This window comes from Prionailurus bengalensis, chromosome C1 (assembly GCF_016509475.1).
Source record: "Prionailurus bengalensis isolate Pbe53 chromosome C1, Fcat_Pben_1.1_paternal_pri, whole genome shotgun sequence".
Lineage (NCBI taxonomy): Eukaryota > Metazoa > Chordata > Mammalia > Carnivora > Felidae > Prionailurus > Prionailurus bengalensis.
This window is the reverse complement of record NC_057345.1, coordinates 167,984,400-168,003,212: the sequence shown is the minus strand read 5'-3', so window position 1 is coordinate 168,003,212 and position 18,813 is coordinate 167,984,400. Positions and strand designations below refer to the sequence as shown.

At 38.5% G+C, this 18,813-nt stretch overlaps 1 protein-coding gene across 6 annotated transcripts in view; it reads left to right on the top strand.

The window, feature by feature from the left end:
* The window catches only part of SESTD1 (SEC14 and spectrin domain containing 1), a 163,868-nt gene that overhangs the window by 65,170 nt on the left and 79,885 nt on the right, over positions 1-18,813 (top strand). For all 6 annotated transcript variants that reach the window (XR_006296875.1, XR_006296874.1, XM_043577191.1 and 3 more), the window contains one exon: positions 18,578-18,668. Coding sequence is in view for 4 of the 6 variants with exons in the window: in XM_043577191.1 (XP_043433126.1) it covers positions 18,578-18,668 (91 nt within the window). In the remaining 2 variants the exon portion in view is untranslated. The remainder of the gene's footprint in view (positions 1-18,577; positions 18,669-18,813) is intronic.

Genomic DNA, 18,813 nt, shown 5'->3' with positions numbered 1-18,813 from the left:
TCTGGTCTCACATTAGGACTTCAATCCATTTTGACTTTACTTTTGTGTATGGTGTAAGAAAGTGGTCCAAGTTCATTCTTTTGCTTGTAGTTCTCCAGCTTTCTCCACACCATTTATTGAAAAGGTTATCTTTTCCCCATTGTATGCATATTTTTGCCTCCTTTGTCAAAGATTAATTAACCCATTCAAGTGTAGATTTATTTCTGGTTTCTCTATTCTGTACCATTGATCTGTGTGTCTATTTTTGTGCCAGTGCCATAGTGTTTGTGTTTTGATTATTATAGCTTTGTAGTATATCTTGAAATCTGGGATTGTGATACCTCCAGCTTTGTTGTTCTTTCTCAAGATTGCCTTGGCTATTCAAGGTCTTTTGTGGTTTCATACAAACTTTAAGATTATTTGTTTTAGTTCTGTGAAAAATTTTAATAAGGATTGTGTTGAATCAGTAGATTGCTTTGGGTAGTATGGACATTTTAACAATATTAATTCTTCCGAGCCATAAGCATGGTATCTTCCCATTTGTCTGTGTTGCCTTCAGTTTCTTTCATCAGTCTCTTAGTTTTCAAAGTACAGATCTTTCATCTGCTTGGTTAAAGTTATTCCTAGGTGTTTCATTCTTTTTGGTGCAGTTGTAAATGAGGTTGTTTTCTTAATTTCTCTTTCTGCTCCATTATTAATGTTAGAGATGCAACAGAATTCTGTATATTTTTGTATCCTACAATATTACAGATTTCATTTATTCTAATAGTTTTTTGGTGGCATCTTTAGGGTTTTCTGTATATAGTACCATGCCATCTTAAGATAATGACAGTTTTACTTCTTCCTTACCAATTTGGGTGCCTTTAAAAATTTTTTTTTATCTGCTGAAATTAGGGCTTCTAGTACTGTGTTGAATAAAAGTGGTGAGAGTGGACATCCTTGTCTTGTTCTTCATCTTAGAGGAAACACTTTCAGTTTTTTCACCATTGTGTATGATGTTAGCTGTGGGTTTTTTTTCACATATGGCCTTTATTATGTTGAGGTGTGTTCCCTCTAAGCCCACTTTGTTGAGAGTGTTTATCATGAACAGATGTTGTGTTTTGTTAGATGCTTTTTCTGCATCTATTGACATAATTATGTGGTTTTTATCTTTTCTCTTGTTAATGTGTATCACATTGATTAGCGAGTATCAGTTTTTGCATCCTTGGAATAAATTTCACTTGATTGTGATGAATCATCCTTTTAATGTGTTATTAAATGTGCTTTGCTAAAATTTGTTGATGATTTTTGCATCCATCTTCATCGAATATATTGGCTTGTGTTTTTCTTTTTCTGTATTTGTCTGGTTTTAGTAGCAGGGTAACATTGACCTCATATAGTGAATTTGGAAGTTTTCCTTCCTCTTCTATATTTTGGAATAGTTTGATAAGAATAGGTTATTAACTATTTTTTAAATGTTTGGTAGAATTTATCTGTGAAGCCATCTTGTCCTGGACTTTTGTTTGTTGGGAGTTTTTTGATTGCCAATTCAGTTTTGTTACTAGTAATTGGTTTGCTCACATTTTCTATTTCTTCCTGATTCAGTCTTAGAAGATCGTTTCTGGAAGTTAATCCATTTCATCTAGGTGGTTTAATTTGTTGGCATACAATTTTTTATAGCATTCTCAACAACCCTTTGTTTTTCTGTGGTGTCAGTTGTTATTTCTCCTCCTTTGTCATTTCTGATTTTATGAGTTCTCTTTTTTTGTTGATGCGTCTTGCTGAAGGTTTATCAATTTGGTTTATCTTTTCAAAGAATCAGTTCTTAGTTTCATTGACTTTTTCTAATTTTTTTTTAAGTCTCTGTTTCATTTGTTTCCATTCTCATCTTTATCATTTCTTTCCCTCTAACTTTTTTTTTTTTTTTTAAGTTTGTTTATTTAGAGAGAGAGCACACCCAGGAGCAGGGGAGGGTCAGAAAGACCAGGAGAGAGAATCCAAGCAGGCTGGGCGCTGACAGTGTGAAAGGAGCTCAGTCCCACAAACTGTGAGATCGTGACCAAAGCTGAAATCAACAGTTGGACACTTAACTGACTGAGCCACCCAGGCGCCCCTGTTCTTTTTTCTAATTCCTTTAGGTGCAAGATTAGTTTGTTTATTTGAGATTTTTTATGTGTCTTGAGATAGGTTTATATCACTATAAACTTCCTTCTTAGAACTGCTTTTGCTATATCCCAAAGATTTTGTACTGTTGTGTTTTCAGTTTTGTCTTTGTGTATTTTTTTTTTCTCTGATTTCTTCATTGACCTATTGGTTGTTTAGTAGCATGTTTAGCTTCCATGTGTTTGTGTTTTTTCTAGTTTTTTTTTTTCCTTGTAATTGATTACTAGTTTCCTACTGTTGTGGTAGGATAAGATGCTTGGTTTGATTTCAGTCTTCCTATTCCTAAATTTATTGAGACTTGTTTTGTTACCTAACATGTGATCTATCCTGGAAAATGTTCCACGTGCATTTGAAAAGAATGTGTATTCTGTTGTTTTTGGATGGAATGTACTGTATATATTTGTTAGGTCCAATGTGTCATTCAAAGCTATTGTTTTCTTGTTATTCTGTTTGTATCATCTATCCACTGATCTAAGTGGGGCGTTAAAGTCCTTTACTATTGTATCACTATCGGTTTCTCCCTTTATGTCTGTTAAAATTTGCTGTATATATTTAGGTGCTCCTGTGTTGGGTGTCTGATATTTATAGTTGTTACATTCTCTTGTCAGATGGATCCTTTTATCATTATGTAATGTCCTTGTTTGTCTCTCATTTTATTCATTTATCTATTTTTAATGTTTATTTACTTAGCAGGCAGGGGTGGGGCAGAGTGAGGGGGAGAGAGAATCCTAAGCAGGCTCAGGATTGTCAACGCAGAGCTGGACATGGAGCTCAAACCCATGAACCGTGAGATCATGACCTGAGCCAAAATTAAGAGTTGGATGGTTGACTGACTGAGCCACCCACGTGGTCTGCTGCAGTCTTTCTCTTAAAGTCTATTTTGTCTGATAGAAGTATTGCTAACCCAGCTATTTTTCCCCCTTCTTCTGCATGAAATATATTTTTTCATTCCTTCACTTTCAGTCTGTATGTGACTAGATCAGAAGTGAGTCTCTTGTAAGGCAGCATTTTTTTTTTTTTTTTTTTTTATCTAGTCACCCTATATCTTTTGTTTGCAGCATTTAGTCTGGTTACAGTTAGAGTAATTATTGATGGGTATGTACTTATTACCATTTGGTTAATTGTTTTCTGATTGTTTTTGTAATTCTTCCGTTAATTTTCTTCACTTGCTCTCTTGTGATTTGATGGTTTTCTTTATGTTATGCTTGGAATCCTTTCTCTGTTTTGCTGTGTATCTACTATTGGGTTTAGATTTGTGGTTACCATTGGGTTTATATGTAACATCCTGTATGTATAGCAGTCTGTGGTAAGTTGATAATTGCTTAAGTTGGAACACATTCTAAAAGCACTAAATTTTTATTGCCCACCCCCACATGTTGTGTGTGTCTTATTTTACATCTGTTTGTGTGTCCCTTGGAATTTTTGTGGATATAATTTGTTTTACTATAATTTGTGTTTTAACTTCTGTACTGGCTTTATAAGTCATTAATCTGGGGCACCTGGCTCATTTGGTTGAACATTACGTTCAGCTGAGGTCATGATCTTGTGGTTCATGAGTTGGAGCCCCGCATCAGACTCTCTGCTATCAGCACAGAGCCCCCTTCAATTCTCTGTCCCCCTCTCTCTGCCCCTCCCTTGCTTGTGCTATCATGTCTCTCTCTCTCTCTCTCTCTCTCTCACTCTTTCTCTCTCTCTCTCTCAAATAAGTAAACATTAAAAAAATTTAAAAGTTACAAGTCGTTAATCTACTACCTTTACTATATGATTGCTTTTATTTGTGAACTTTTTTCTTTTCATAATTTTCTTCTAGTTATGGGCTATGGTTTTCACTTAAAGAATGCTCTTTAGCATTTCTTGTAAAACTGTTTTGGCGTGATGACCTCCTTTAACTTTTGTTTATCTGGGAAACCCTTTATTTTTCAATTCTTAATGATAATCTTGGTAGGTAGGGTATTCTTGGTTGTAGGTTTTTTTCCTTTCAGTACTTGGAATACATTATGCTACTCCTTTCTGGACTGTATAACTAGTATTCTGTAGGTTATGTATCCTATATGTTCAGAATTTAAAAAAAAAAATCTATGGACATTTTTCTTCAAAGAAAATCTTAGCCAGAAGCAGAATTTATAAAAAAGATAGAAGTGGAGGTCCACAGCCATTTCTGCCCACTCTTATTTTCTCTTCTCAGACTTCACTCCCGCTGCAGGGCCTCCTCCCTCACTTTTAAGGAGACTTCTTGGAGCTTTTAGGACTCTGCAGAGCAATTAGAAGATAATTGGAATATCTTAGTTCATCGTTGATATGTTTTCTTAGACTTGAGAAGACTCAGTATAGTCTGAGAGTGTGACTGAGATGGCTTTCCTCTTTTTTTTTTTTTTTTTTTAAATGGGACTCACTCCCAAGAAATTTTGAGCCAGTGCCTTCCATTTTCCTCTTTAACGAATGTACTTTTACTAGATAGAGGTATAGTTGCATTGTCCTTAGAGTTATTTCAAAGCATGATGGTTGAGGGTTTTGAACATGCTTTATGCTCTTGATGAGTGTTTTTTTTTTAATGTAAGAAATTATCTCACTTGCTCAACACCTATGTATTGAAAATTTATAATGTGGCATTTTAAAATGTAACTGCTAAGCTAGTATTTCCTTTCTTTGCCATGTAGTTTTTATTTTTCTGTCCTTTCTGTTCCCTTTTTATATGCTTAAGTTCACATCAAGGGATGGCTAAATTGTCAAGCTGGACTAGTATAATAACCCCATTCTCTTCCCACTTTGCAGGCAAAACCAAGATTGATTTCGCTAAAACAACAGTTGTATCATCCTTCTCAGTTTTCCATGACCTCTTTTTTTCTGCACAGTGAATTCAATTCAGTAGCCATTTATTTTGCTGATGCCAGTGCAGACATTGTACATGGTGCATTGCGAAGGCAGGAAAGACTTAGGTCTTTGTTCTCAAGGGCAGTCTTTCAGTCTTCTCTGCCACGACCTTGTATGATTAGACTCACCTTTTCAGTTAATATTTCTTGAGCACTTATTATGTAAGGCACTTAGTTTTAGTACTTTTACTAACTCAGTTTTCAAAATAATGGTAAAGTAGATAGTATTATTTCTATTTTATAGATGAAAAAATGAGGGCGGAGAAATTAAGAAACTTTCTCAACTTAATATAGTGCCTTTGCTCATATTCTTTATGCTCAGTGTCTGTCCTTCACATTAAATCTTATTAGCTCCTTTATGTAGATCCTTCCCAGATTCTGCTGTTACCCAGATTTATAGCACTCACTGTTTCTGACTCTTCAGGAATTTAACCATAATGTGTTTAATGATGATTCTTGATTTTTTATTTATTTTTACATTTATTATTTGTCTTGATTTTTTTAATTTCAAAAGCATATATTGTTTCCTTAGTAACAAATAATATGTATGTGACTGTATAGTAGACACTAACTGAAATACTCCTTATTCTTTCATCTTTCTAAATGATTCTGAGCTCCTTGAGGGGAGAAACTGTATCTTATAATTTGTATTTTTCATAGCCCAGTGTAGTACCTTATTCTTAGTCGGTGGTCAGTGTGGCTTATGGATATGGGTTTCTACCTTCTATTTTATTTTACTGCTTCAGTTTCTCAGAGCTCTGTGTACTCAAATGTGGGCTGACTAAACCTAGTAACTTACCATTCTCAGAACATCTTATATTTTGTCGGAAAATTCAAACATACTGAAGTTGCCAGCTCATTAGAAACTATTTTGATGGACAGAAGTTTGTCTAGGCTGGTATTTCTTTCCTTTGTAGGACTTTAAATTCAGAATGAACCTGACCTGAGGATTTGCTTGTGGATTATGATTGGGAAGCATATGTGAAAAGGATATCTTAGATTTCAGGAAATAATAGATACCGTTAAGTCATTTAATTCTTTTAACAAACTTATGGGATGAGTTCAGTCATCATTATCCCCATCTTATGTATGAGGGTTCTGAGACATAGAAAGAGTAGGCAATTTAGGTGTCTTGACCAAGAGCATGTGGTAAACCAAGGGGAATTTGAACCTGGCATTTTGACCACTGGTTTGTGTTCCTGATTACTGCTCTGCAGCCACCTTTGCTATCGTCACAGTGCCATATTTATTGGTAACTTTTAGTATTCACATTTAACCTGGATCTATCACAGCTGATGATTGATATATGAAACAGCCTTGGTGAATATGGTCTTATAAAAGACATTTGAGAGACTTTTTAATTTGTTTTCACATTTCCTTTCAACAGTATATTCAGTATATACAGGCATATCCTGGAGATAATTGCGTGTTCAGCTCTAGATCACTGCAGTGAAGCCAATATGACAGGAAAGCCACATCCGCAGTTATTTCTTCAATCAAGTTTTGAAGCCTCGAAATCATCCATGAGAGTTGGAATTACCTTCTTCCAAACTTCTGTTATTGTCGATATTTTGATCTCTTCCCATGAATCAAGAATGTTTTTAATGTCATCTAGAATGGCGAATCCTTTCCAGAAGGTTTTAAATTTACTTGCCCAGATCCATCAGAGGAATCACTGTCTCTGGCAGTTATAGATTTTTGAAATATTCAAATAATAAGACTTGAAAGTCAGAATTACTCCTTGTCAGAATTACTCCTTGGTCCGTGGGCTGCAGAGTGGATATTGTGTTAGCAGGCATGAAAATAACATTAATCTCATTGTACACCTCCATCAGAGCTCTTGGGTGAACAGGTGCAGTGTCAGTAAACAGTAATAGTTTAAAAGGTATCAGTTTTTCTGAGCAGTAGGTTTCTACAGTGGGCTTAAGCCCATTCAGTATACCATGTTGTGAACAGATGTGTTTTCATCCAGGGTTTGTTATTTCATTTACACAATACAGGCAGAGTAGATCTGCATAATTCTTAGGGACCCTAGGCCTTTCAGAATGGTAAATGAGTATTGGCTTCAACTTAGTCATCAGCTGTGTCAACCCTGACAAGACAGCCTGTCCTTTGACAGTCAGCTGTTAAGTTCTCCTCTCTAGCTGTGCAAGTCCTAGATGGCATCTCCTAAAGATGCTGTTCTAATAGAAGACTGTTCTGTCTGCATTGAAAATCTGCTGTAGAGTAAACCAACTTCATTAATGATCCTCGCTAGATCTTCTGGAGAACTTGCTGCAGGTTCTGTATCAGCATTTGCTGCTTTACCTTGCAATTTTACATTCTGAAGGTGGCTTCCTTTCTTAAACCTCACAGATCAAACTCTGCTAATTTCAGACTTTTGTCCTACAGCTTCCTCACCTCTCTCAGCCTCCATAGTACTGTCTGGATTGGGCTTTGGTTTAAGGGAATGTCGTGGCTGGTTTAATCAGAAGATTAATCAGACCACTGAAACTTTCTCCAAAGAATGTTTTGCTTTCTTATAGTTCATTTGTTCATGGGAGTAGCACTTTTAATTTCCTCCAGTAAATTTTTCCTTTACATTCACAACTTGGCTGACTGGTGAAAGAGACCTAGCTTTTTGCCTTTGTTGGTTTTCTTCATGCCTTTCTCACCAAGCTTAATCATTTTTGGCTTTCGATTAAGAGAACAAAATCATTTGAACACTTAGAGGCTACTGAGCAGTTGTTAATTGGCCTAATTTCAATATTACTGTGTCTCAGCAACTAGGGAGGCCCAAGGAGAGAGGGAGACAGAGGAACAACTGTTGGTAGAGCAGTCAGAACACACACAACACGTATTCAGTTCTCTATCTTATAGGGATGTGGTTTGTGGCACCCCAAAACAACTATGGTAGGAACATTAAAGATCACAGATCACCGTAACAAATACATATATTTGGAGTTTGAAATATTGCGAGAATTGGGGTGCCTGGGTGGCTCAGTCAGTCAAGTGTCTGACTCTTGATCTTGGCTCAGGTCATGATCTCATGGTTCATGAGATTGAGCCCCACACTGGGCTCAACACTGGCAGTGCAGAGCCTGCTTTGGATTCTCTCTCTCTCTCTCTCTCTCTCTCTCTCTCTCTCTCTCTCTCTCTCTCTCTCCCCCTCCCCTGCTTACAATCTTTCTCTCAAAAATAAGTAAATATAAAAAAAATACTGCGAGAATTACTAAAGTAGGACACAGAGACATTAAGTGAGCAAGTGGTGCCTATAGAGTTGCTGGACCAGGGTTGCCACACAAACCTCCAGTTTGTAAAAAATGCAGGTCCTGTGAAGTGCAGTAAAGCAGAGTACAATAAAATGAGGTATACCTGTATTTAAAATCATTATTTTCTAGCTTAAAGTTTAGGAACTTGTTGATCATCCCAATATAGAATCATGGTACATCATCAGGATTGGAAAGTTACTTTAAGAATCATCTCCCCACTCTTAAATCTTCTTTATAGAAATGCTGCCAAGTACTTGCCCAGATTAATCTTGATCAGATTACTATTGATTCTGTAGTGATTCAATATCTATAGAAGTCACCCTTCCATTTTCTTTAGTTTTTTTTAATTTTTTTTCAATCAAACTTGGGTCTTAAGTCAATTCTTCAAAATTGTAGAAAAACTCATTTATGTTACAGAATAAACACCAGAACACAGAGCTTTAATGAGTTGCCAAAAAATTATACAGTTGTTAATACCACAAGTCTCTAGTCACTCAGTAAATATGTGAGACCCTGCAATGAACTCCTCATTGTTCTAGGTGCTGAGGAAATGGGTGAAGAGAGGAGACCCAGTCCCTCCCCTTATGGGCCTTATAGCTAATGATCAAATGAATATTACCAATAAGCACACAGTTTGTTGGATGTTTATGAATGCTATGAAGACAAAACATGAAAAGAGTTAAGGATGGTGTGTGTGGTACTATTTCACAAAATGATAAGATAATATTTTACCAGAGCTGATGGAAGTGAGGGGCAAGTAGCACAGATATCTGATGGAAGAACATTTAGGAAAGAGCATTTAGGAAAGAGCAGTTAGTGCAGACGCCCTGAGGTGAAAGCAGGCTTGTGGAATCAGCAAGGAGGTAATTTGGTGGGAGCAGTTTGAGAGAGGGACAGAGTTCTAGAACAGTGGTCAGAGAGGCTAGAAACAGATCATAGAGAGGATCTTGTAAACCATGGTAAGGGCCTCCGTTCTGAAGGAGAAGGAAAGCCACTGTTGCTTTCTGACTGGGGAGTGATACAATGTACACCCTCTAATATTTTTAAAGGGTATCTATATTTAAAGCACTGTGCTAAAGCTGCCAGGATATCAGTCAGATAATATCCTTGCTTTCTGGAAGCATGTTATCTAAGGATACATTGTAAATAAGTTATAATAAAAGCATAAGTGAAATTAGTTGCTATTATTTAAGTATAAACAGAGCTGTATAAGTGGAAGAGTTTTAATTAAAGAAATTAGTGAAGAGCCCCAGAAATCCCCAGTCTGTTTCTAGTCAAAGTGAGTGAGCTTCTTAAGGAGCCTCTCCTCTTTTAATAGTTGTTGTAATGTAGCTACCTCACCCTTGAAAGGCTCAAATGGGGGAGGACCAACGAGACAGTCTTAATAGATTGTTTTTATTGTTCTTTAGATGTAATTATAAACATATTAAAAGTATAGAAATTTATTAATATTAGCACTGCAGCTACTCTAACATACCCTTTATAGAGGACAGAACATGCTTCTAAACTTAAGATATTAGAAAAGAGTTGAAACTATCTCTCCACTTGTAGGAATGTAAAAACAAAACAAAAACCCACAATCCATTCCCATAGTTGAGAGATCACTGGTTTTGCAATTTTCAAATAGTATCCTTCAATTTTATTTTCATTATCTTAGTAAAATGTGAGAAAATTATGATTAAGGGTGTTTTTTTTAACTACCCCAAAAGATAAATTTAGAGCACTTTTACGCCCTTAAGATTACTGCAGATGGTATTTTCAAACTTCCTTACTTTCTTTGTCTTAACATACAGATTAATTTAGAGTGTGCTTTGAAATATAAATGTATTATTCACATAAAACTTCTTTAACAAAATGGTTGTGTAACCTGTATCTCTGAGATGCAGATGCCAATTGAAAAGAAAGTACCAAATTACGGGGATGGCACACTGATCTTGTCTCTAGTACCGGTGAGGGGAGGCCTTCCACTGAACAGCTCTGTGTGTCTTATGTCCTGCTCCTGCAAATTTCTACAATGCATTGGCAGAGACCCTCAGTTGGTTTTACTTCTCTGAAGACTACTCAACAGCCAGCTACCTGACCTAGGTTGACCTCTCTTGGTCTTGTATCCTACCTAAGTTAAAGTGCTCTTCCTAGATGTCTTGTTGCTGGGAAACTCCAGGAATTTCTTCCTTACCTGATCCTTCAACTAGCAGTTAGGTATCAGATTTGCTTCCCCAAGCAAGTCTTTATATGCTCTTGCTAATCCAAAGTGATCATTGTATTATCTCACATTTTTTCTGCCAAAGAATACCTAATGAATCCTTTGTTTTAAAATGCAAAATCCAAAAACAGAGTACTTAACCATTGTTTTAATTGAGATATAATTCACATACCTTAAACATCACCTTTTTAACTGTACAGTTTAGTGGTTTTCAGTATATTGACAAGGTTGTGTATCCATCATGCACTCTTATTATTTGCCCCCTCCCCCCCCAAAATGTTGTACCCATTAGAATTCACTCCCCAGTCTCTTCTCCTCCTAGCCCTTGGCAGCTCTTAATCTGTTTTCTGTCTCTGTGGATATGTTTATTCTGGAAGTTTCATGTAAATGGAATCATACAATGTGTGGGCTTTTGTGTCTGGCTTCTTTCATTTAGCATAATGTTTTCAAGGTTAATCTATGTTATAGTATGTACCAGTACTGCATTCCTTTTTGCATTGAACAATATTGCATTGTATAGATCACCACATTTTGTTTTCCTGTTCATCATTGATGGACATTTGAGTTGTTTCTGCTTTTGGCTGTTAGGAATTAGGCTGCTGTGAACGTTTATGTGCAGATTTTTTGTATGGACATTTTTTCAATTTGCCTCATCTTTTGAGTAGTTCTCTGTTTCCTTTGGAAACTCAGCTTCTATCCCTGCCTACAGGGGGTCTTAGAAACCTTTAATAATACCATCCCCATTCTTAAAACTTTATTGTTTGTCAGTGGAATTAGACCTCACTTTTCCAAGAACCATTTTTTTTTAAGGGTACTGTTTACTTCTCTCTATTTTTTTTTATATGAAATTTTTTGACAAATTGGTTTCCATACAACACCCAGTGCTCATCCCAAAAGGTGTCCTCCTCAATACCCATCACCCACCCTCTCCTCCCTCCCACCCCCCATCAACCCTCAGTTTGTTCTCAGTTTTTTTTTTTTGTTTTTTTTTTTCCAACGTTTTTATTTATTTTTGGGACAGAGAGAGACAGAGCATGAACGGGGAAGGGGCAGAGAGAGAGGGAGACACAGAATCGGAAACAGGCTCCAGGCTCCGAGCCATCAGCCCAGAGCCTGACGCGGGGCTCGAACTCACGGACCGTGAGATCGTGACCTGGCTGAAGTCAGACGCTTAACTGACTGCGCCACCCAGGCGCCCCTGTTCTCAGTTTTTAAGAGTCTCTTATGCTTTGGCTCTCTCCCACTCTAACCTCTTTTTTTTTTTTTTTTTTCCTTCCCCTCCCCCATGGGTTCTTGTTAAGTTTCTCAGGATCCACATAAGAGTGAAACCATATGGTATCTGTCTTTCTCTGTATGGCTTATTTCACTTAGCATCACACTCTCCAGTTCCATCCACGTTGCTACAAAAGGCCATATTTCATTTTTTCTCATTGCCACGTAGAATTCCATTGTGTATATAAACCACAATTTCTTTATCCATTCATCAGTTGATGGACATTAGGCTCTTACCATAATTTGGCTATTGTTGAGAGTGCTGCTATAAACATTGGGGTACAAGTGGCCCTATGCATCAGTACTCCTGTATCCCTTGGATAAATTCCTAGCAGTGCTATTGCTGGGTCATAGGGTAGGTCTATTTTTAATTTTCTGAGGAACCTCCACACTGCTTTCCAGAGCGGCTGCACCAATTTGCATTCCCACCAACAGTGCAAGAGGGTTCCCGTTTCTCCACATCCTCGCCAGCATCTATAGTCTCCTGATTTGTTCATTTTGGCCACTCTGACTGGCGTGAGGTGATACCTGAGTGTGTTTTTGATTTGTATTTCCCTGATAAGGAGCGACGCTGAACATCTTTTCATGTGCCTGTTGGCCATCTGGATGTCTTCTTTAGAGAAGTGTCTATTCATGTTTTCTGCCCATTTCTTCACTGGGTTATGTGTTTTTCGGGTGTGGAGTTTGGTGAGCTCTTTATAGATTTTGGATACTAGCCCTTTGTCCGATATGTCATTTGCGAATATCTTTTCCCATTCCGTTGGTTGCCTTTTAGTTTTGTTGGTTGTTTCCTTTGCTGTGCAGAAGCTTTTTATCTTCATAAGGTCCCAGTAATTCATTTTTGCTTTTAATTCCCTTGCCTTTGGGGATGTGTCGAGTAAGAGATTGCTACGGCTGAGGTCAGAGAGGTCTTTTCCTGCTTTCTCCTCTAGGGTTTTGATGGTTTCCTGTCTCACATTCAGTTCCTTTATCCATTTTGAGTTTACTTTTGTGAATGGTGTGAGAAAGTGGTCTAGTTTCAACCTTCTGCATGTTGCTGTCCAGTTCTCCCAGCACCATTTGTTAAAGAGGCTGTCTTTTTTCCATTGGATGTTCTTTCCTGCTTTGTCAAAGATGAGTTGGCCATACGTTTGTGGGTCTAGTTCTGGGGTTTCTATTCTATTCCATTGGTCTATGTGTCTGTTTTGGTGCCAATACCATGCTGTCTTGATGATGACAGCTTTGTAGTAGAGGCTAAAGTCTGGGATTGTGATGCCTCCTGCTTTGGTCTTCTTCTTCAAAATTCCTTTGGCTATTTGGGGCCTTTTGTGGTTCCATATGAATTTTAGGATTGCTTGTTCTAGTTTCGAGAAGAATGCTGGTGCAATTTTGATTGGGATTGCATTGAATGTGAAGATAGCTTTGGGTAGTATTGACATTTTGATAATATTTATTCTTCCAATCCATGAGCAGGGAATGTCTTTCCATTTCTTTAAATCTTCTTCAATTACCTTCATAAGCTTTCTATAGTTTTCAGCATACAGATCCTTTACATCTTTGGTTAGATTTATTCCCAGGTATTTTATGCTTCTTGGTGCAATTGTGAATGGGATCAGTTTTTTTATTTGTCTTTCTGTTGCTTCATTGTTAGTGTATAAGAATGCAACTGATTTCTGTACATTGATTTTGTATCCTGCAACTTTGCTGAATTCCTGTATCAGTTCTAGCAGACTTTTGGTGGAGTCTATCGGATTTTCCATGTATAATATCATGTCATCTGCAAAAAGCGAAAGCTTGACTTCATCTTTGCCAATTTTGATGCCTTTGATTTCCTTTTGTTGTCTGATTGCTGATGCTAGAACTTCCAGCACTATGTTAAACAACAGCGGTGAGAGTGGGCATCCCTGTCGTGTTCCTGATCTCAGGGAAAAAGCTCTCAGTTTTTCCCCGTTGAGGATGATGTTAGCTGTGGGCTTTTCATAAATGGCTTTTATGATCTTTAAGTATGTTCCTTCTATCCCGACTTTCTCAAGGGTTTTTATTAAGAAAGGGTGCTGGATTTTGTCAAAGGCCTTTTCTGCATCGATTGACAGGATCATATGGTTCTTCTCTCTTTTTTTGTTAATGTGATGTATCACATTGATTGATTTGCGAATGTTGAACCAGCCCTGCATCCCAGGAATGAATCCCACTTGATCATGGTGAATAATTCTTTTTATATGCCGTTGAATTCGATTTGCTAGTATCTTATTGAGAATTTTTGCATCCATATTCATCAGGGATATTGGCCTGTAGTTCTCTTTTTTTACTGGGTCTCTGTCTGGTTTAGGAATCAAAGTAATACTGGCTTCATAGAATGAGTCTGGAAGTTTTCCTTCCCTTTCTATTTCTTGGAATAGCTTGAGAAGGATAGGTATTATCTCTGCTTTAAACGTCTGGTAGAACTCCCCTGGGAAGCCATCTGGTCCTGGACTCTTATTTGTTGGGAGATTTTTGATAACCGATTCAATTTCTTCACTGGTTATGGTTCTGTTCAAGCTTTCTATTTCCTCCTGATTGAGTTTTGGAAGCGTGTGGGTGTTCAGGAATTTGTCCATTTCTTCCAGGTTGTCCAATTTGTTGGCATATAAGTTTTCATAGTATTCCCTGATAATTGTTTGTATCTCTGAGGGATTGGTTGTAATAATTCCATTTTCATTCATGATTTTATCTATTTGGGTCATCTCCCTTTTCTTTTTGAGAAGCCTGGCTAGAGGTTTGTCAATTTTGTTTATTTTTTCAAAAAACCAACTCTTGGGGCGCCTGGGTGGCGCAGTTGGTTAAGCGTCCGACATCAGCCAGGTCACGATCTCGCGGTCCGTGAGTTCGAGCCCCGCGTCAGGCTCTGGGCTGATGGCCACCTGTTTCCGATTCTGTGTCTCCCTCTCTCTCTGCCCCTCCCCCGTTCACGCTCTGTCTCTCTCTGTCCCAAAAATAAATAAACGTTGAAAAAAAAAATTTTTTAAAAAAACCAAAAACCAACTCTTGGTTTCGTTGATCTGCTCTACAGTTTTTTTAGATTCTATATTGTTTATTTCTGCTCTGATCTTTATTATTTCTCTTCTTCTGCTGGGTTTAGGCTGCCTTTGCTGTTCTGCTTCTAGTTCCTTTAGGTGTGCTGTTAGATTTTGTATTTGGGATTTTTCTTGTTTCTTGAGATGGGCCTGGATTGCAATGTATTTTCCTCTCAGGACTGCCTTCGCTGCGTCCCAAAGCGTTTGGATTGTTGTATTTTCATTTTCGTTTGTTTCCATATATTTTTTAATTTCTTCTCTAATTGCCTGGTTGACCCACTCATTCGTTAGTAGGGTGTTCTTTAACCTCCATGCTTTTGGAGGTTTTCCAGACTTTTTCCTGTGGTTGATTTCAAGCTTCATAGCATTGTGTTCTGAAAGTATGCATGGTATGATTTCAATTCTTGTATACTTATGAAGGGCTGTTTTGTGACCCAGTATGTGATCTATCTTGGAGAATGTTCCATGTGCACTCGAGAAGAAAGTATATTCTGTTGCTTTGGGATGCAGAGTTCTAAATATATCTGTCAAGTCCATCTGATCCAATGTCTCATTCAGGGCCCTTGTTTCTTTATTGACCGTGTGTCTAGATGATCTATCCATTTCTGTAAGTGGGGTGTTAAAGTCCCCTGCAATTACCACATTCTTATAGATAAGGTTGCTTATGTTTATGAGTAATTGTTTTATATATTTGGGGGCTCCGGTATTCGGCGCATAGACATTTATAATTGTTAGCTCTTCCTGATGAATAGACCCTGTAACTATTATATAATGTCCTTCTTCATCTCTTGTTACAGCCTTTAATTTAAAGTCTAGTTTGTCTGATATAAGTATGGCTACTCCAGCTTTCTTTTGGCTTCCAGTAGCATGATAAATAGTTCTCCATCCCCTCACTCTCAATCTAAAGGTGTCCTCAGGTCTAAAATGAGTCTCTTGTAGACAGCAAATAGATGGGTCTTGTTTTTTTATCCATTCTGATACCCTATGTCTTTTGGTTGGCGCATTTAATCCATTTACATTCAGTGTTATTATAGAAAGATACGGGTTTAGAGTCATTGTGATGTCTGTATGTTTTATGCTTGTAGTGATGCCTCTGGTACTTTGTCTCACAGGGTCCCCCTAAGGATCTCTTGTAGGGCTGGTTTAGTGGTGACAAATTCCTTCAGTTTTTGTTTGTTTGGGAAGACCTTTATCTCTCCTTGTATTCTAAATGACAGACTTGCTGGATAAAGGATTCTTGGCTGCATATTTTTTCTGTCTAGCACCCTGAAAATCTCGTGCCAATTCTTTCTGGCCTGCCAAGTTTCAAAAGAGAGATCAGTCACGAGTCTTATAGGTCTCCCTTTATATGTGAGGGCACGTTTACCCCTTGCTGCTTTCAGAATTTTCTCTTTATCCTTGTATTTTGCCAGTTTCACTATGATATGTCGTGCAGAAGATCGATTCAAGTTACGTCTGAAGGGAGTTCTCTGTGCCTCTTGGATTTCAATGCCTTTTTCCTTCCCCAGTTCAGCGAAGTTCTCAGCTATTATTTCTTCAAGTACCCCTTCAGCCCCTTTCCCTCTCTGTTCCTCCTCTGGGATACCAATTATGCGTATATTATTTCTTTTTAGTGTATCACTTAGTTCTCTAATTTTCCCCTTATACTCCTGGATTTTTTTTATCTCTCTTTTTCTCAGCTTCCTCTTTTTCCATAACTTTATCTTCTAGTTCACCTATTCTCTCCTCTGCCTCTTCAATCCGAGCTGTGGTGGTTTCCATTTTGTTTTGCATTTCATTTAAAGCGTTTTTCAGGTCCTCGTGACTGTTCCTTAGTCCCTTGATCTCTGTAGCAAGAGATTCTCTGCTGTCGTCTATACTGTTTTCGAGCCCAGCGATTAATTTTATGACTATTATTCTAAATTCACTTTCTGTTATATTATTTAAATCCTTTTTGATCAGCTCATTAGCTGTTGTTATTTCCTGGAGATTCTTCTGAGGGGAATTCTTCCGCTTGGTCATTTTGGATAGTCCCTGGCGTGGTGAGGACCTGCAGGGCACTTCCCCTGTGCTGTGGTGTATAACTGGAGTTGGTGGGCGGGGCCGCAGTCAGACCTGATGTCTGCCCCCAGCCCACCGCTGGGGCCACAGTCAGACTGGTGTGTGCCTTCTCTTTCCCTCTCCTAGGGGCGGGATTCACTGTGGGGTGGTGTGGCTGGTCTGGGCTACTTGCACCCTGCCAGGCTTGTGATGCTGGGGATCTGGCGTATTAGCTGGGGTGGGTAGGCAAGGTGCACGGGGGCAGGAGGGGCGGGCTTAGCTCGATTCTCCTTAGGTGATCCACTTCAGGAGGGGCCCTGTGGCAGCGGGAGGGAGTCAGATCTGCTGCCGGAGGTTTGGCTCTGCAGAAGCACAGAGTTGGGTGTTTGAGTGGAGCGAGCAAGTTCCCTGGCAGGAACTGGTTCCCTTTGGGATTTTGGCTGGGGGATGGGCGGGGGAGATGGCGCTGGCGAGCGCCTTTGTTCCTCGCCAAACTGAGCTCTGTCGTCCGGGGGCTCAGCAGCTCTCCCTCCCTTTGTCCTCCAGCCTTCCCGCTTTCCGAGCAGAGCTGCTAACTTACCTCCTCCCAGACGCTAAGTCGCGCTTGCTGTCGGAACACAGTCCGCCCGGCCCCTCCGCTTTTGCAAGCCAGACTTGGGGGCTCTGCTTGGCCGGCGAGCCACCCCTCCGCCCCGGCTCCCTCACGCCAGTCCGTGGAGCGCGCACCGCCTCGCCGCCCTTCCTACCCTCTTCCGTGGGCCTCTCGTCTGCGCTTGGCTCCGGCGACTCCGTTCTGCTCTCCAAGAACCATCTTGAGGCTAATGTGAATAGTTGGAGGAAGTAAGGCAGGATTGGTAAAATCCCCTGGATTGTTGGATTTATATTTTAGGAAAGGGTTGCTAATTACCTTTCCTATAATGTATGTAACTGATAGAACTTTGAGTGTGGAGAGGTTTCACTACCAATTCCTTGCCCTGCTAAGTAAAACTAAATGTCTTCTATTGTATTGGAGGGAGGACAGTTGAGATCCTTGCACTGAATTGATTTTATAAGTAGATAATAATAAAGCATCTATGTAGTTTGGTCTGTAGGATGGAGTTTTTCAACACAGTTGTTGCATTTTACTAGGGTAGGCTTTTGGGAAGTGTTTAATACTTGAATAATTGAATATAATATATAGCAGTAACACATTCCAATACTCAAGATATTTATTTTGTTGGTCAAATATCTGAGAATGCAGAGGTGGGTGGTATGTTCATACATGGAGTTTTCAGGCTTTGAATTACTATGTAGACCAAATTCTACCTCATCTCATTAAATTTCCTAAAAAGAACACCAGGGAATCCATTTCTGTTGGTTAGTCATAGCTTACGCTATTTTCTTCCTGTTTTAACCTTATACTTCTAGCAGGAAGGAGAGGTAAGAATCTGTAAGCACTTGGCAGCCACTAGTTATCTACTTCACTGTGATCCCATTTTACAGATGAAGAAATTGAAAGGCTTTTGAGATTATTTGAATGTTGCTTTGATTTCTTCCTTTTTTAGGCCATTGACATTCTGTACTTTCAGAGTAATTTTCTTGCCAGATTAGTTTGTAGATTGTCAACATTTCCTGAAATGAAAAAAGTAAATTGTTTGAGAAAACTGAAAGGATACTCTTAAACATTTTATTAATGACAGCGTAAGCCAGATCAAGTGAGATTAATGCTACTCCATATATGATTAAGCTATAAACTTTATTTAGGATTATAAAGAACAAAATATGAAGGCCGTTTTAATGTTTTGTAATTTTTTGTTGTTGTTGTTTCAGTGAAAAGTGTAAGGCTAGAGGATTTACCGTGATTGTGGATGGCAGAAAATCACAGTGGAATGTGGTGAAAACAGTAGTCTTAATGCTACAGGTAATTTTATTTTTGTCTATCAGGAAATGGTTTTATTTTATAGCAACAGATAAAGTGATAATGGAAATGCATTTCATTTATTGGACTGTGCCCAGACTTCTCGGCAGTGACTGAGTTCTGAAATGGACACTACTGGATTTTTAAA